At 52.2% G+C, this 19,540-nt stretch overlaps 1 protein-coding gene across 22 annotated transcripts in view; it reads left to right on the plus strand.

The window, feature by feature from the left end:
• Positions 1-19,540, plus strand: part of MACF1 (microtubule actin crosslinking factor 1) — a 284,153-nt gene that overhangs the window by 213,741 nt on the left and 50,872 nt on the right. For all 22 annotated transcript variants that reach the window (XM_040424601.1, XM_040424619.1, XM_040424622.1 and 19 more), the window contains 5 exons: positions 75-236; positions 576-746; positions 1,600-1,766; positions 5,158-5,317; positions 5,624-5,950. In XM_040424601.1, coding sequence (XP_040280535.1) covers positions 75-236; positions 576-746; positions 1,600-1,766; positions 5,158-5,317; positions 5,624-5,950 — 987 coding nt within the window. The remainder of the gene's footprint in view (positions 1-74; positions 237-575; positions 747-1,599; positions 1,767-5,157; positions 5,318-5,623; positions 5,951-19,540) is intronic.

Genomic DNA, 19,540 nt, shown 5'->3' on the forward strand with positions numbered 1-19,540 from the left:
AAACCCCCTTTAGTGTTAGTCCAACAGTTGCTGTAGTTTTCATATTCATCTAATTCTTATGTCTTTCCTTCCAGGTTTTTCAGAAGGAACAGGTAGACTCTGTGCAGGCGAAGCTTCAGCAAGTAAATGGCCTTGGCCAGGGTCTGATTCAGAGCGCAGACAAGAACTGTGACGTGCACGGACTAGAACATGACACGGAGGAGCTGAACGCCAGGTGGAACACACTCAACAAAAAGGTGAGGTGGCCATACTGTTGGAAATGTGTTTATCTTCAGGAGGAGGACTCAACATGGTAGCAGCGAACGGATTTTCTGATTGCTGACAGCCTGTCTTCGAATATATTGCGCAGAGATGTGGTGGGAGGATTTAGATTTAATTTCCAGTGAGATAGACTGCGTGTGGGTGGTAGAGATGAGACCATCTGACTTGTACAGCTTGGATCTGTTTCTCGGAGCCTGCTGTTAATTCACATTCTTGTTTGAATGATGCCAGACCCTTTTCCTCCCCCCCTCCAGCGCCTTGTCGCCTAAGATTGCTATCTTGCAGTGAATGATGAGAAATTGTCTGCTCCACAGGTGGCAGAGCGAGTGACCCAGCTACAGGAGGCCCTGCTGCATTGTGGGAAGTTCCAGGATGCTTTGGAACCGTTGCTCAGCTGGCTCACCGACACTGAAGACCTGATTGCAAACCAAAAGCCGCCCTCTGCCGAATACAAGGTGGTGAAGGCTCAAATTCAGGAGCAAAAGGTACAAGACCAAATAAGTCATTCCAGCATGCATTTGAAGCATATATAATAAAATGAAAATGGCTCAGCAAACGACCAGTCAGTCAAAGTAAAACTATAGGAGGTTTTTATAAGGCCTGGACATGGCCGTAATCTCACCACATGATAGTTTACCTATAGATGTCACAAGACATGGACAGCATGCAATTCACCATGCACACCTATGTTGAAGTTCGATTTGCCTGAATTGTTGGGCATTCGGATCTTGCAACAGTAATACAGCCATCTGAGTGATGCCTAGATTGGGATAAGTCATTTTCTTTTAACGCTTGCTATCGATATAACAGTAATACAGCCATCTGAGTGATGCCTAGATCGGGATAAGTCATTTTCTTTTAACGCTTGCTATCGATATAATAGTAATACAGCCATCTGAGTGATGCCAAGTCGTTTTCTTTTAAAGGGGTTTCCTAGGTTTTTAATATTGACGACCTTTCCTCAGGATAGGTCATCAATATCAGATTGGAAGGGGTCTAACATCCAGCACCCCGCCAATCAGCACAACAGTGCCTCGGAGACCACAATACTCACAACAGTGCCTCGGCTCGCAGCTTACCAAGCACAGCGCCGTCCAGTTTATAGTGGCTGTACTTGGTATCGCAGCTCAGCTCCATGGGACTGAGCTGTGCCTAGACCATGTGACCAATGAACACAACGTCACTGGCTCAGGAAGTGGCCCCAGCGTGCCATGATCTCTTCAAATAGCTGATTGTAGGAGGTGCGAGGAGTCAGACACCCAGCGATCCTGAGAATAGAGCATCAATATGAAAATTTCAGAAAACCTCTTTAATTCTCCCTTCACATTCCACCTGTAGCTCCTGCAGCATCTCCTGGATGACCGTAGATCAACTGTGGACATGATTCAAGCTGAAGGTACAAGAATCGCAGATGGTGCTGATCCTGCAGATGGGGACAAGATAAACCGCCAGTTGGAGACCCTCAAGGAGAGATGGTCATCTCTGCTGCAGAAGGCACAGTCAAGGTGTGCTTCAGTATCTTTAATAGTGTCTTAATGGAGTTCCTAGTCTTATTGCTGTCAGGTGTAGGAAGGTTATAGAGGAAAAATGCTAGTGGTGGTCAGCCCGTTTATGTACAGGGCAGCCAGTAATGGGAAAAATTTTAACCCCACATAACATCTGAAAATTCTCAGATGTGTTGCATAATGCCAGTCTAGGAAAAAGCACTATTGGAACTCACCAAATTTATTATAAGGCTTGCGAATTTTGGATTGTCTACAAGTCATATTTGCACTAAAACCTGTGCTGTTTTTGCCTTTTTTGTCCTTTCCCTCCTAAGAATAATTCATCAATATCACATTGGTAGTGGTCCACAAGGGCGGATTGGCCATAGACCCTACAGGGAAATTTCCCAGTGGGCTGATGCCCCAGGGGGCCTCCTGAGTCCTTCTAATGACCACCGGCAGCATACATAATAATCGGATTCTCTCAGCATTTATTAAAGTGTAGCTGTCATGTTTTCATAAAAAAAACTATTTTAGCATATGTTACTGCTGGTGCAGCATTATGCATAAAGCAATCTTTAGTTTCTTCACATACCACTGTTTTCTTTGAGCTTTTCTCTTAGTTACGGCTGTTTTAACCTCTACAATATGATGATCTTCTCAAGATGGCTCCTCTGCCAGTTCTCTGAGGCCAAAACTGCTTTCCCTCACTTCTCCTACACACTTGCTGTAGCCAGCAGCTCCCTGCCAGCCAATCAGATTTTGATTACTGATCGACACGCCTCCTCACTCTGAAGCCTAATGCAGGCATGCAGTGTGAAGGACCGCCCCTCTATCTGTCTAAGGCCACATGCACACGGGGTTCCGTTGTTCCGTGATCAGTTTCCGTTTTTGTTTCTGTGTGTTTTCCCTTATTTTTGGAGGACCACCAGACAAAGGAATGTAAAAAAAAGTCTGACAAGTTTGCCATGCAAATGATAGGAAAAAAAACGGACGTGGATGACAATCTTGTGTGCCTCCACGTTTTTTAGCGGTCCCATTGACTTGAATGGGTCCGCAAACCGTTTTCCGCGAAAATAACAGGACAGGTTATATTTTTTGGACGGACTGGAATCACGGACGCGGATGGCAAACGGTGCATTAGCTGAGTTTTAATGAAAGCTGTTATTATAAGGTAATTACAGATCTTTTGGCAATCATTGACAGACTAACTCAGGTATACATGCCTAGCTCTAATAAATTAGTAAATAAAAAAATATGACAGTTACCCTTTAATACAAGGAGCGTCGGGTATTTAAGTTCCTGCCTGGCCACCGCATGTCCACTCCCTGAATTAAACTGTATTGCCATGTTTAGGATGGTGATACTGTTAAATAATCCAGCAGGGGCGGCAGTATTTTGTGCTGCCCTGTGATATTTGGTTCTGCTGGGGCAGTATTTTGTGGTGCACTAAGGTATTGCTGGCCCCGCCTACTTCTGTTGTCCCTGCCTACTTGTTTTGACCCACCTTTTTTCAATTACACTTTTGTTTTTTACCGGGGCCACTTTAGGTTCCCAGTCTGTCCCTGGTGATCTACCTGCTAAAGAGCAATGTGGCCTCTTCTTTGGCCTGTGACAGCACATCCATCAGTTACATGGTCTTTGTGTAGCTCCACCCCGTTCAAGTGAATGGGACTAAGCTGCAATAACAAGCACTGCCGCTATACAATGTGCGATGCTGTGCTTTGTATTAGGGATCGACCGATTATCGGTTTGGCCGATATTATCGGCCGATATTGAGGATTTTGAACGTTATCGGTATCGGCATCTATTTTGCCGATATACCGATAACGTATGGGGAACACAGAACGCGCTGCTGACAGCGCTCTCTGTGTTCCCTCCGCAGCACAGGGGAGAAGGAAGCAGTGTCTCCTCCCCCTGTGCTGCTGCTGCCGCTGCCGCCAATGAGGGGATAGAACATAAGAGGAGGGGAGGGGCTGTGGCCGCTGCGCCACCAATGAAGATAAGCCTTTCATTCATTCATATATACAGGAGGCGGGAGCTGGCTGCAGAATCACATAGCCGGCTCCCGACCTCTATGAGCAATAGCTGCGGTCCGCGGTAGTTAACTCCTCAGGTGCCGCGGATCGCAGCTACCGCTGATAGAGGTCGGGAGCCGGCTATGTGATTCTGCAGCCAGCTCCCGCCTCCTGTATATGAATGATCGATAGACTTATCTTCATTGGTGGCGCAGTGCGCCCCCCCAAGCCCCCCCAGTATTAATCATTGGTGGCGCAGTGCGCCCCCCACCCCCCATCCCAATCCCGGCCAATAGTAAAAACATTGGTGGCGCGGTGGTGCGCCCCCCCCCCCCCCACCCAGTATTAATCATTGGTGGCAGTGGCCACAGGATCCCCTCTCCCCTGCTCCTCCGATCGGAGCCCCAGCTGTGTAAGCCTGGGGCTCCGATCGGTTACCATGGCAGCCAGGACACTATTGAAGCCCTGGCTGCCATGATAAGCTCCATGCTGCTGTGTGCACAAAGCACAGAGCAGCAGGGACAGTGTGAGCTCCTATTCACCCTGATAGAGATCTATCAGGGTGAATAGGACAAAGGTTCTAGTCCCTAAGGGGGTTAAAAGTTAGTAAAAAAAAAACACAAAAATATTAAGTATAAATGAAAAAGATTTATAAGAAAAAAATACACATTAACAATAAACATATTAATTTTCAGCAGATTTGTGTAGGAATTTTTATTTTTTTTCTCAAAAATGAAAATTCCCAGAATATCGGTATAAATAATCGGCTATCGGCCTGAAAGTTCACAAATTATCGGTATCGGCCCTAAAAAATCAATATCGGTCGATCCCTACTTTGTATACAATGAAGACTTGAAATTGCTTGTCCGAGCAGTGCAGCCCCTTCAAACAGCTGATCCCTGGGGGTGGTGGAAGTCAAATGCCCATTAATCTGATATTGATGACCTATCCTCAGGGTTATGAATATTTACTTCCCAGAAAACCCCTTTAAATCTTTTCCCAAAGTCATTGGAGAATCTTTTCACATACTATTACATGTGTAGAAAGAAAAGGATCCAGCACCAGTTGTGAAAGTTTTTCGGTCCCTGTCTTTATTTCACCAAATTTCAAAAATCGATTATGACTAAGAACAGAAGTGTTCGAAACGCGTAAATCGGGGAAGAGTGGGAACAGGTGCCACTGTATTTGTATTTTTTTGAAATTTGGTGAAATAAAGACCGGGACCGAAAAACTTTCACAACTGGTGCTGGATCCTTTTTCTTTCTACACATGGATATTCATCAGGACTTGCTTGGGTCTGTTCCGTGCACCTATCTACAGGATTGATACGGGTGAGCTGGATTTCACGATTTTTTACATACTATTACAGTTATGTATAATTTTTTTTCATACAGGCAGAAACAACTTGATGACATATTAGTTTTAGCCAAGCAGTTTCACGAAACAACTGAGCCCATATTTGACTGGCTCTCAGCCACCGAAAAGAAGTTGGCAAACTCTGAGCCAATTGGCACTCAGACTGGGAAAATTCAGCAACAGATCCTACGCCACAAGGTATTCCAGGGGTGAAGGGGCCAGATCATGGCAGCTGGGCAATCAATAGACATATATATGCACTTTTTTTTATTATATTTAAATGCTGTTTTTATGTGTGACTGCATATTCCTTTTTTGTTTTCTTTCATAATTTTATATAATTTCTTATTCATCATTTATATCATATAACTTTTTTATTTTCTTTCATTTGTTTAAGATTTATTGTGTTTATTATTTGTTCCCGTTTTATTAATTTTCCTCATCCTTTTTTTATTTCTCTGCATATTTTTCCGTTTTTGGTGTGTTCCTTCTGGACAATTTCCAGAGTCTAGAAGATGATGTAACAGTCCGTGAGACTGATGTTTGTCAAGCCGGCAGGCTAGTCGACAGTCTTTCTGCCCTGTGCTCTGCAACAGAACGCGATAGGTTGGCACAGAAACTAGACGACTTGCATGCTCGGTACACAGAGGTTCAGGATCTCTGCAGCAGAAAAAGTGCCTTGCTGGGGCAAGCTCTGAGCAATGCCAGGCTGTTTGGGGAGGACGAAGTGGAAGTCTTGAACTGGATAGCAGAAGTAGAGGATAAATTAAGCTCTGTCTCTGTTAAGGATTACAAGCTGGAGGTCCTACAGAATCAACACAAAAACCAAATGGTACATTTATTTTACGTTCATCTTTTATTTTCCATCATCCTTATTTAATTTGTTTCTATATAATTTTGTACATTCTTTCAGTACATTACCGTAATTATTAGAGTTATAGCGATCATGAATCACCCTTTCCAAATCTATTATAACGTCTGTCTAGTCTGCAGCATTCCCATCTGACCTGAGGTCTCCTGCAGCAGTGCCGTTACATCATTGCTCGAAGATACTTTGCTCTTGACAAATTGTTAGATCATCTAGGAAAAAAAAATTGGCGCCAGTGAGGTCCCATTTGTAAGGACAATTAGTCATAATGCTTTTGTGCTGTAACCTGAAAGTTAGTGCCAGCGAGCCCAGCACATGCACTACCTAGTAATTAGTAAGTTCTATTAACCCACAATCTGAGATTGCACTAGTGAACAGGCACTGACCGGGCAGTTACTAGTGTATTCGTCATGGTAAATCATAGCTGGAAACGTGTTGTCCACTGCTACGTGGTATAGGCCATCTATCTCTGGCCCATGGAAATCATTTAGGTTCTATTGCCTTTTCAAGCTTTTATCTATTATTGTTTTTTTTATTCATTTATTTGATTTATTTTCTGTTTGCTGCATCCACCATATTCTTACCCGTGCCCGTCATTCCTTTAGTGAAACTGATCTAATCGTATTCTGTCAGAAATCTTCAACATAAATTTATATCGCACTAAGACCCTTTGCTAACTCATGAGCTACTATGGTTGACACTTGTTAATTAAAGGGACGAAATCCTGCTGAAGATAGGACTCTTAGGCTACTTTCACACTAGCGTGTCTATTTTCCGGTATTGAGATCCGTCATAGGGTCTTAATACCGGAGAAAAACGCTTCCGTTTTGTCCTCATTCTTTGTCAATGGGGACAAAACGTAACTGAACAGAACGGAGTGCTCCAAAATGCACTACGTCCCGTTTGGTTGCGTTCTCATACCGGAGAGCAAACCGCAGCATGCTTCAGTTTTCTTTCCGTCATGGGATGTGGAGCAAGACGGATTCGTCATGACCCACAATGCAAGTCAATGGGGACGGATCCGTTTAACTCTGACACAATAGAAAACTGATCCGTCCCCCATTGACTTTCAATGGAGTTCATGACGGATCCATCTCGGCTATGTTAAAGATAATACAACCGGATCCGTTCATAACGGATGCAGACGGTTGTATTATCAGTAACTGAAGCATTGTTGCTGAACCCTGCCGGATCCAGCAAAAACGCTAGTGTGAAAGAAGCCTTACTCTAGTGTTTACTGGTGACACTATAGTTTCTACTCTAGTGCCATGTTTTAATGATCCCATTGCCACTGGGGCACAATGACACTTAGGTCTGACCCCAGCTTGGCCCTGGGAGTCACTGGTCGGGGGGAGCATTACGCTTGGTAACTGCAGACTTTTGTCCATTTGCCCTGCTATGGCATATGGATGTAACAGAGGGAGGTCCAGAGCGGAGAGCCCTTGCTATACACAATAATACATAGGGTGCCCTCTTTCTCGCCCATATTCCTTGGGGGACACAGGAAACCATGGGTATAGCTCTGCTCCCTAGGAGGCGTGACACTAAGCGAAAGCTGTAAGCCCCTCCTCCATCAGCTATACCCTTCAGCCTGGAGAAGAGACTGCCAGTTTTTGCTTAGTGTCCAAGGAGGCAAGACACCCCCTGCTTATGCAGGGTTGTTATCCTATGATTTTTATTTTTTACGTATTTGTTGTTTTTAACTCGGTTTTTTTCTACCTACAGGGACAACAGAGGCGCATTAGACCCCTCTGTTTCTCCCGGGGTTGAGTTGCGCCAGTGCCGGTAATTCCGCACTGCCGCCTCCCCCACAGAAGACAAGGTGGACCAGGGCAGCCTCGCTCCCCTGCGTCCCGCCAGCTCAGGGTCGCCCGCACGCCAAGTCCCTCCCCCGGCTTCCTGCCACCGCGGTGCCAGGAGCTGAAGGGGCGACCCCGCTGGATGGACTGAGGGCGAAGACAGCGTATGGTGAGAGTGGCTGCTCCAGCCTCCCCTTCCTCCCTCCCACCGCTGCTACCAACATGGCCACTGTTACATGACCACTGCAAACCCCCCCCCGCCCCCCCCCCCGCATATCGGGACGTTACCGGGCATAGTTGGAGGGCAGTCTATCTGGGCAAGTCCTAGAACGCTGCCTTACAGGGGACGGCTGCAGACTTGCAAGCCGTCTGCTACATCTAGGCGCGGTGGGAGCCGTTCTCCTGGCATGAACGGCGCCATGTCATGGCCGGCACTTCAACATCCTTGGGGGTTAAAATCATTTTGCCGCGCGCGCGCGGCTCTGCTTCGGCTTCAGCGCGGCAGAGGGGGGGCGGAGCTTCCTTACACATTCAGCTCCGTGCTGCTGCGCTCCGCTACTTCCGGGTTCATCTCTCTGCCGTGCGATCCTGAAGCCTTTCAGCTCCGTGCTGCTGCCTCTCCTCCACAGCCTCCTCAGTCTGTTCCCCTTACAGCTGCCGCTTGTATCATCGGGTCTGGTAGGACTGTTTAACCCCCTCCGTGCCACAGTACTGTTGCTTTAAAGTGCAACATCTTTCCACCATGTCAGACCCTTCTGCAGCCGCCAAGCCATGGTACCATGCCTGTACCGCTTGTAGGGAACCCTTTCCCCGGGGGCAGTCTGATCCGCACTGTACTGCATGCCGAGCTCCACCGCAGCCTCAGTCGCCCGCTGTGTCGCTCCCTGCTTCCTCTGACCCGCCTGACTGGGCTAGATCCCTGTCCCAGGCCGTGGAAAGCCTCACTCATGTCGTGGGCCGCCTAATAGACAGGCCACCTACCCCGCAGGACGCCACTCTGACTGTCGCGCCCTCCGGGTCCACTGCTTCTGCCGCTGCAGCGGGTTCATCCTCTCCTAGTGACCCCTCCCGAGCTAGGCACTCTCAGAAGCGTATTAGAGTAGAGCGAGCCTCCTCCTCGGATGCCTCCCTCTCCCCGCCACGCGTGCGCACCCAGACGAGCCTCTCCTCTCCAAAGGATTCGCTCTCTGAAGGTGAATTGGCGGCTTCAGATTTGGAAATGGACTCGGCCCTGCCGTCCAAGCTAGCCTCAGCGATGGCTCAACTCATCTCTGATATACGTGACACCTTTAAGGTGCAGGATGACCCCCCTAGCTCGGACGCAGCTAGCGTCTCCTTTATCAGACCCAGGCAGGCCTCAAAAGTCTTTCCAATCCACTCTGATTTCTCCTCCGTGGTGTCTAAGGCTTGGGCTCGCCCGGACGCCCGTTTTGTCAACCCAAAGAAGCTGGACATTTGCTATCCTTTTCCAGCCGATGTCGTGGCCACCTGGTCTTCCCCACCCAAGGTAGACCCCCCTGTGGCCCGGCTGTCAAAGAACACGGCCATCCCTGTTCCCGACGGGTCCTCTCTTCAGTCAGCGGAGGACCGTCGCATGGAGACCCTGTCCAAGGGCATTTTTGCTGCCTCCGGTTCTGCCCTCAGACCGGTTTTTGCCTCTGCTTGGGCAGGGAAAGCAATCTCTGCTTGGGGTACGCAGCTGGAACAGGAGTTGGACTCGGACATCCCCATCCAGGACCTACGTTCCTTGGCCCAGCTTATTATTCGGGCCGGGAATTTTGTCTGTGAGGCCTCCCTTGATGCGGGAGCCCTTATTGCGCGCTCCTCCGCCCTGGCAGTTGCCGTCAGGAGGGAGCTCTGGCTGAAGGTCTGGAAAGCGGACGCTGCCTCCAAACGTTCCTTGGCGGGGCTACCGTTTGCGGGTTCCCGCCTTTTCGGGGTCCGCTTAGACGAACTTATTTCAGAGGCCACGGGTGGTAAAAGCACCCATCTTCCTCAACCCCAAGCCAGGGGCGCCCCCCGCGGACGCCCTGGTGCGTCTCGTTTTCGGTCCTCCCGCAGGGCCTCTGGGGCTCCCACCACAGCTGCCGCTTCGGCTCCTCCCCAGGACAAGCGTAGGAAGCCGTTTTTTTCGGGCGCAGCCCTCCTGGCGCAAGCCGCAGGCTGCCCGCACACCCGCAGCAAAACAGTCCTCTGCCTGAAGGCGCGCCCCCACCCACCCGGGTGGGGGGCCGGCTCCTCCTTTTCAAGGACGTCTGGATGGCTCACGTCTCCGACGCCTGGGCCCTCGAAATTGTGTCCTCCGGATACAAAATCGAATTTGCATCCTTCCCTCCGGATCGGTTCTTTCGCTCCCGCCCCACGCGAGACCCGAAAGACGCGGCCGCGTTCTCCGCGGCCGTTCAAGCTTTACTGGACAGGGGGGTGATTACCCCCGTTCCTCTAGAGGAAAGATTCCAAGGGTTCTACTCGAACCTCTTTGTAGTTCCCAAGAAGGGAGGTTCGGTGCGGCCCATTTTGGACCTCAAAAAGCTCAACCGTTTTCTCCTCCTTCGACGGTTTCGGATGGAGTCCCTCCGCTCCGCGGTGGCTTCCCTGGAGCAGGGAGATTTCATGTCTTCCATCGATATACAGGATGCCTACCTCCATGTTCCGGTAGCCCAGTGTCACCATCGCTTCCTTCGATTCGCCGTGGGGGATCTCCACTTCCAATTTGTCGCCCTTCCCTTTGGACTGGCAACAGCCCCCCGGGTGTTCACCAAGGTCCTGGCCCCGGTTTTAGCCTTACTCCGTTCCAGGGGTGTTTTTCTGCTACCGTACTTGGACGATATCCTCATCAAGGCTCCGTCCCTTTCTCAAGCGGTTGCCAGCGTGGATCTCACTCTAGAGACTCTGGCGAGGTTTGGTTGGGTCATCAACTTCCCCAAGTCCTCCCTTCCCCCCTCCAGACAACTCGTCTTCCTGGGAATGCTTTTAGACACGGGAACGGCGGAGGTACGTCTTCCCTCGGAAAAACGTCTGATCCTCCGTGGGGCGGTTCGGGGTCTCCTTCTCCACCGTCGACCGTCCTTCCGCTTCTGCATGCGGGTATTGGGGCAGATGGTTGCCTGCTTCGAGGCGATCCCATTTGCGCAGTTTCACTCCCGCCCTCTCCAACGGGCGATCCTCTCCTCCTGGGACAAATCGCCGCAGTCTCTGGATCATCCCTTCCATCTGTCGCCTCCGGTGCGGTCATCTCTCCGCTGGTGGTTACAGTCCCCTCTTCTGGGCAGGTCCTTTCTGCCACTCAACTGGTTGGTGGTTACAACCGATGCCAGTCTCTCGGGCTGGGGAGGCGTGTTTCCTCCCCGATCCGTCCAGGGCATTTGGTCTCCATCGGAGTCCAAACTCTCGATCAATGTCCTGGAACTGAGAGCGGCCCTTCTGTCTCTACGACACTGGACTCATCTGCTGAAGGGTCATCCAGTTCGTGTACAATCAGACAACGCCACGGCCGTGGCGTACATAAACCACCAGGGGGGCACTCGCAGCGCTGCAGCGATGCGGGAGGTCACCAGCATTCTCCGTTGGGCGGAAGCCCACGTCCCGGCCCTATCTGCAATTTTTATTCCAGGGGTGGACAATTGGGCGGCGGACTTCCTCAGTCGCACCACCGTCGACCCCGGCGAGTGGTCTCTTCACCCGGAGGTATTCGAGGCCATTTGCCTTCGTTGGGGCATTCCGGACGTGGACCTCATGGCCTCAAAATTCAATCACAAGGTCCCCGCCTATCTGTCCAGGGCCAGGGATCCGGGAGCTTGCGGAGCCGACGCCCTCGTTCTTCCTTGGCGAGGCTTCGCGCGCCCATACATATTCCCTCCCATCCCTCTCCTGCCCAAGGTCCTTCGGAAGATCGCGGCGGAAGGCGTCTCGGTGATTCTGGTCGCTCCGGACTGGCCCCGCCGGTCTTGGTATGCCGACCTCATGCTGCTCCTGGCAGACGCGCCCTGGCCACTGCCCGCCAGGGAAGATCTTCTCTCTCAGGGACCGATCTTCCACCCGCGTTTAGGGTCCCTACGTTTGACGGCGTGGTTGTTGAGACCACCGTCCTGACACGTAGGGGTTTTTCTGCGGATGTCGTCCGCACCATGATCCGCGCCCGTAAGCCGTCCTCTTCTAGGATCTATTATAGGACCTGGAGGACTTTTTTGGGGTTCTGTATCGATCTGGGGATTCCTCCGCTCCGCTTTTCTCTCCCCACCGTTTTGTCCTTCCTGCAGAGCGGACTGGCCCAAGGTCTAGGCCTTAGTTCTTTGAAGGGTCAGGTATCTGCGCTGTCCATTTTGTTTCAGCGCCCACTGGCCCCCCTTGGTCCTGTCAAGGCCTTCCTTCAGGGCGTGGCTCACGCGGTTCCCCCGTATCGCCCTCCGGTACCGCCCTGGGACCTGAACCTGGTTCTCTCAGCGCTCCAGGCTTCTCCTTTCGAGCCTCTGCGGACGGTTTCCTTGCGACTTCTGTCCTGCAAGGTTATTTTCCTTGTAGCCATCACCTCTCTTCGGAGGGTGTCCGAATTGGCTGCACTCTCCTGTCTGGAACCTTTCCTAGTGTTCCACCAGGACAAGGTGGTTCTTCGTCCGGTCCCTTCCTTCCTTCCTAAGGTGGTCTCCGCCTTTCATCTGAACGAGGACATCGTTCTCCCCTCTTTGTGTCCTTCCCCTTCCCATCCGCGGGAGAGGAAGCTTCATCGCCTGGACGTTGTCAGGGCGCTCAAGATTTACCTGGAAGTAACCAGATCTTTCAGGCATACTGACTCGCTCTTTGTGGTCCCGGAAGGGTCGCGCAGAGGGATGGCGGCATCCAAAGTTGCTATCGCTCGTTTTGTCAAGACGGCTGTTACTGAGGCTTATCTCGTCAAGGGCAGGGTTCCTCCCCTTGGTGTTACCGCTCACTCCACTAGAGCGGTCGGGGCTTCCTGGGCTCAGAGAAATCGGGCTTCTTCGGAGCAGATTTGCAAGGCGGCCACTTGGTCCTCCTTGCACACCTTCACCAAGTTCTACAGGGTGCATACTCATGCGTCGGCTGACGCTGCTTTAGGCCGTCTGGTGTTGCAGGCGGCAGTTGATTGATGCCTCTGGCGTTGGTTGAGTTTGTTCTGGTCCCTCCCTTCTGGGACTGCTCTGGAACGTCCCATGGTTTCCTGTGTCCCCCAAGGAATATGGGCGAGAAAAGGAGACTTTTGTATTACTTACCAGTAAAGTCTCTTTCTCGCTCTTCCTTGGGGGACACAGCACCCGCCCTTCATTGGGTTACAGTTGTGGTTCCGGCTTGGTTGCCCCCGTTGGGGCTCGACAGTTCTTTTTCCGGTTGGTGGTTATCTTTCACTACTTGGACACGCAACTGGCAGTCTCTTCTCCAGGCTGAAGGGTATAGCTGATGGAGGAGGGGCTTACAGCTTTCGCTTAGTGTCACGCCTCCTAGGGAGCAGAGCTATACCCATGGTTTCCTGTGTCCCCCAAGGAAGAGCGAGAAAGAGACTTTACTGGTAAGTAATACAAAAGTCTCCTTTTTAGGAGGACGGATCACTTATTCAGACCTGTATGTTGCATGGGGAGCTTGCCATAGCTAACTATTGCCTTCACAGAAACCCTGCTTCTTGCTGTCACACACATTGCATTCTCTAAAACACCCTGACCTCAATTCAGTATTCTCATGCAAAGTCAGAAGATTGCGCAGTAAAGCTTTTGTTGTCTCGCTATTCTGCTCCATCTTTTTCACTATAAGCTGCTTTCCCCTGTCGCCATACATTATCAGTATTCCCACTACTCAGGAGTAATTAACACAGTGTTAAGATACAGTTGTCCACATCCTATTATAGCTAGAACCGTTCCATATTCTGATAACTTGGGTATTTTTAGTTTATGAAAAACAGTACTTTTTAAAGAGACATTACTTTTTGTTTTTTGTTGTGTATTTTTTTTCTACCAAGTATACATCCACATGGGACAGCTACGCTGCAGATTTGCCACTGCGGAATTGCATGCAGCAACTGTGCAGCATTCTACAATAGATGCCAAGTGAATAAGATTTTGAGAAGATTCCACAGCATTATGGCACCTCTTTTAGGCTACTTTTACATTAGTGGCAGCCTTTTCCGGCGGGTGAACAGCCTGTCGGATCCATGCTGCCGCTAGTGCACGCGTGCCGCCGAGAGTCTGCTCCGGCCTCATTCACTATAATGAGGTCCGGCAGCAGCATGGCAAATATGCCGAGAGGCAGCTGGAATAAAACTACGACATGTACGACGGATCCAGCAGGCTGTTCACCTGCCGGAGAAGGCTGCCGCTAATGTGAAAGTGGCCTTATCGGTATTTCTCGCCCAGTTTCCTTGGGGGACACAGAAGACCTTGGGTATAGCTCATCTCCATAGGAGGCGTGACACTAAGTGAAGACTGTTAAGCCCCTCCTCCACAGCTATACCCTCAGCCTGGAGAGAGAGACTGCCAGTTTTTGCTTAGTGTCCAAGGAGGCAAGACACTCCCTGCTCTGCAGGGCTGGTTTTCTCCTTGTTTAAATTTTAGATTTTTACTTTTTTCTTTTCTTTTTGTTCCAGATCATCAGGGACAACAGAGACGCACTAGACCTCTCTGTTTCTCCCGGGGTTGAGCTGCGCCAGTGCCGGTCACCCGCACGGCTGCCTCCCCCACAGAAGGCAAGGTGGATCAGGGCAGCCTAGCTCCCCTACATCCCGCCAGCGCAAGGGTCGCCCGCACGCCAAGTCCCCCTTCCAGTGTCCTGCCACTACGGTGCCAGTAGCTGAAGGGGCGACCCTGCTGGAACGGACCGAGGGTGAAGACGTCTATGGTGAGAGATTGGCTGCTCCAGCCCAACGTCCCCGTCCCCCCCGGTCTCCTGCGTGCCTGACCCTATACTGGGCCTATGGACCCTTCTGTCCCTAGGGTCTGTCCCTAGGCTGGCCCCTGGGCTGCCGCAGGGCGACATTCTGCTCCCTCTCTCCTGGCCTCCATAGGTCATTGGCACCCTTCTCCCTACAAGAAGAATGCCTGGGGAGCTGCAGTGGTCCGCAACTAGCTGCCCCTGACGGAGGGGTTATGCAGGCATCCCACCCTCACAGGCACCCGGTCTCAGGGTCCCCCTCCCTCTTACCGGCTACTGCTTCAGGGCCAGAGCCTTGCTGCTCCTGACCCTCCTCTGCCCTCACGGGCACCGGCCCAAGGGCAAGGTGGTTGTGGCTGTTGGCCACATGGTGCGCTGTTATAAGCCAGGGCCCGCTCCATGGGTAAAATGGCTGCCGAGCGCAGGGTCCTCGCTTCTGGGCAGCGGGGTGGGCACCCGCGGCCTGCAATATGAGCGCTATGCTTCAACAGCCCCAGGCCGACCGCCGGAACATTCCGGTCGGCCGGGCACCGCAGGCTTTACGGCCGCGATCCCGGCGCTCTATCCGGGTCCCCGGCTCTTCCGGCCCGCGGGGTGGGCACCCGCGGCCGGCATGTGCATGCGCCGCTTCGTTCCCCGGCCGGTACTTGAATACTGTGCGGCCCCGGTCAGCCGGGCGCCGCTAATAATTTAGGCCCCGGCTTCACGGCCTACAATTACTAGGCCGCAAAATTCCGGCCTCTGTTGGAGGGGGCTGGAACTTCTCCAGGCGGGAATTCTTCCCGCCGGGAGGTTCCCCCGCCCCCAGGGGATCGCAGCGCCGCCCTCCAGGCCGGATCCCTGTTAACCCTTTGGGTACAGGCCGGCTTCAGATGGCCTGTATGGGTGCCCCCAGGGGATCGCAGCGCCGCGGTACAGGCCGGCTTCAGATGGGCCTGTATGGCTGCCCCCAGGAGATCGCAGCGCCGCCCTCCTGGCCGGATCCCTGTTTAACCCTTTGGGTACAGGCCGGCTTCAGATGGGCCTGTATGGAACCCCCCAGTGCTCCTGTAGGTGGCTCCCCTTTCTGTTATATATATATATATATATATATATATATATATATATATATATATAAAAAAAAAAAAAAAAATTTTATATATATAACTTGTGGGCTGCGCAGGACGCTGCAGCCTCATGTCAGTACATGCCCCCCTTCCCTAGGCGGCATGTCGCACTCCCCGGCTGCGGCGCTGCCAGGGTCATTTTACCCTCCTAGCCCTCTCTCACGATACGGCGCTGGTCAAGTGCATGCGGCCCTTTCTGTAGGCAGCATTCGTCACCCTCTTCAGTTATGGTACTGCCATGTGCGGGACCCCCCTTCTGGGCGGGATACTGTACTCTCCCTGGCTACGGTTTGGCCTTGTGCATGATCCCCCTTTCATTGGCGGACTACTGCAGTTTCACCGGATACGGTGCTGGCCATGTGCACGACCTCCTTCCATAGGCGGAACGCTACACTCTCACTAGATTCGTTGCGATCTGTGCATGACCCCCTTTTTTTCTTAGGCGGAATACTGCACTCTCACCAGATACGGTGCTGGCCATGTGCACGATCCCTTTCCATTGGTGGAACGCTGCACTCTCACTGGATTCGTTGCCGATCATGTGCGTGACCCCCTTCCATAGGCGGAATGCTGCACTCTCTGATTTCGCTGACGCCCATAGGCATGACTCCCTTCCGTGGACGGCATTTGGCACTCTCACTGGATTCACTGCCAGCCATGTGCATGACCACTTTCCATAGGTGGTATGATGCACTCTCATTGGATTGTCCCTGTGGCGGCATACATACACTCCCTCGGTCGGTGATGTTCTCTCGCCGGTACGTTGTTGGCCATGTGCATGAACCCCATACATGGCGGGGTGCTTGCACTCTCACTGGATCCGCTGCCGGCCATATGCATGACCCCTCTTCCGTGGGCGGTGTACGCACTCTCACTGGATTCGCTGCCGGCCATGGGCATGCCTCCTTCAGGTGACATGCACACATTCTCACCGACTGATCGCACTCTCCCTGGATGCGATGCTGACCGTGTGCATGACCCCCCCCCCCCCTCTTTTCTGGGCGGCATACTACACTCTCACCGGATACGTTGCTGGCCTTGAGCATGGCCCTCTAACATGGGTGGAACGCTTGCGCTCCCATTGGATACCGTGCTGGCCTTGTGCGTGACCACCCCTCATTCCATGGGCGGAATTTTGCACGCTCACGAGATCCAAGGCTGTCCTTGTATGTGCCGTATTGGACTTGCACATGTTCCCCTTCATTGGGAGTAGTTACACTCTCACGAAGTTTCGGTGTTGGGTGAGTTGTTGCACACTCACTTAATGCTAGGATAGCCCTGTGCATGTCCCCCTTTCACTAGGTGGACCTCCTGCATTCCTGCTGGATACTGTGTGGCTATGTGCATGGCGCCCTTCGGGGCGAAGTATGGTATGCCCTACTTCTCTGACGTAGGTACGGCCTTGGGCATTCCCCCCTTTTTTTGGGGCGGGCTTTTGCACCCTTGCCGACTGCAATTTGCCAGGTACATTTCCCCCCTTTCGGGGCGGTCAGTTTTGCGTTCCATCGCATACCATACTAGTCTTGTGCATAACTCCTTTTCAGTTTGCACTTTGCACTTCCGTAGATACTGTGGCACTCTGGCTGGCCTTCGCTGAGTGATATTTTGGCAGTGAGTGGACGTTTTTGTGCGTTGTTTGGGCCGTGTATACCTTCTCGTCCCGTAGATGGGTTGGCCTTCTCACTGCTTACGGGGCTACTCGTACGTATCCCTCCTTTCCTCCTGCGACATATTTTTTTCTCTTGGGAGACGGTGTTTGCAGCAAGCCTTGCACTATTCTCTAAAGAGATCATTCTGTCCACCTGTGTAAGCCTAAGGTGTTGTCCAACAAACAATAAATGAATGCCTTATATATAAGTAGACGGCCTCTACCTGCTCGCTACTGCTCAGAGCTGGGCGGTGCTCATTCATTTCGTTGGCCCTTCCGCCGGGGAGTGTTCGTGGTTCCTAGACACGTACCCATTCGTCTTCCCGCAGCATTGTTTCCCTGCGCTAGTGGTCACATGGTCGAGAGTGCTGTCTGCAGCGCCCTTCGCATTCTATGTTGGCTCTGGCGGGACTACGGTCCCCTCGCCTACTACTATTTCCTTCTACCAGGTTCGGGCCGCTCTTCTTGGGAAAGGTCACCCAACTTCTCTTGGGTGCTCGCTTACCCAGGTCCGGAGGACATCCACCTTGAGTTCTTCAGGATATTCGCCTTCTGCGAAGCGGTGAACCGGGCGTCTCAGTGTAGCGGGGTTCTGCTTTTGAGCTGTCCTATGGCTTCTCTATGCCCACTCCTCCTTTCTTTTGGAGGGTGTTATCCCGGCCTCTGTCTCGACTGCCTTTTCTCGCCGGTTCTGTTTGGCTCCCACTCAGTACGGATCTCTCCGATGTGGCTTCTGTTCCGGCCACGCTTCAGAGGATGTTCCTTCTCTGCCCTCCCCTCTGGGAAGAGCATGGTTGTTCAGGTGGATGGTTCTGGTGTCTTGTCCACACTGACTGTACTAGCTGTGTACCTATCTAACGGGTCTACCGCGTTCTGTCCTCCCGCTGGGTGCAGATTGCGTTTTTTCCATTCTAGGCAATGTTTCTGCTATGGATTTACCTTCTCGGTAACTTGGGAGGACTACCATTTAGTCCGTCTTCCTGTGGTGGCTACATCGGCTTGGGCTTTAGCCTGTCTTGTCCTGGCATCGGGCGGTTGCTGGGCGGACCCTTCGGTTCCTGTCCGTCTGCTCCCCCACTCCGGGTGGATACGGGACAACATTGTTCGGGGCCGACGGGACCCGTTCTACCGACCGTTCTGACCGTGTTACTGATCATTGGGTTTTCGCCCGCTTGCCCAGGCGACTCTAGTGAGCTCGCTAGTGTTCGCTTCTAGCCGAGTTTTCGTCCAGGATCTGTGGTAGGACTTAGGACTTTACCTGGGGTTCTGTGGGAAGCTGGGCGTTCCCCCACTCTGCCTTTCTCTCTCCATGGTTCTGTCTTTCTCCAGCCCGGCCTGGACCTGGGGCTGGGACTCCGTTGCTTGAGGTATCAAGTGTCGTTCCTGTCCTTCCTCTTTCAGCGTTCCCCGACCCTCTGGGCCTGTCAGGAACTTCTTCCATGGAGCGGCTCTTGGGTTCCTTTGTACTGCCCTCCGTTACCGTCCTGGGAACCACATACTGGGCTCTTGGCGCTCCAATTTTTCCTTGGAGCCGTTACAGAAGTCCTCTCTACTCCTTCTGTCCTGTACGGTTGGGTTTCTGTAGCCATCGTGTCTCTGACTGGTGCCTGAGTGGCGGCCCTTCTTGTTCCGAGCCTTCTGTCTTCCCCCAGGACAGGGCTGTTCTCCATTCCGTCTCTTCCTTCCTTCGGAAGGTGGTGTTTGTCCTTCATTTCATTGAGGCAGTCGTCCTCCCCTTCCCACCCCCGGGAACGGACACTTCACCGATTTGGACGTTGTTTGGGCCTTGCAGTTTTTTACTTGGAGATCTCCGACTCTTGTCGACGTTCGGTCTCTTGTGTTCCCAGGAGGTCCGCGCAGGGGTTGAGGGCCTCCAGGGTGGCTTTCCTCCGCTTTCTCAGTGTGGCTCTTGCTGTGGTTGTCGCACCAAGGGCAGGGTTCTGCTTTTGGTGTCACCATTCATTTTGCCAGAGCTGTCGGTTTTTCCTGGGCCGGAGGCATTAGGCTTCGGCCATGCATTTGTAAGGTGGTCACTGGTCTTCCTTGCACACCTTACCGAGTTCTACAGGGTGCATACTCGGCCTTCGGCGTATGCTGCCTTGGGCCGCCTGGTCTGCAGGCGGCGGTT

The sequence above is a fragment of the Bufo bufo genome, chromosome 3, assembly GCF_905171765.1.
Source record: "Bufo bufo chromosome 3, aBufBuf1.1, whole genome shotgun sequence".
In the NCBI taxonomy this organism is placed as follows: domain Eukaryota; kingdom Metazoa; phylum Chordata; class Amphibia; order Anura; family Bufonidae; genus Bufo; species Bufo bufo.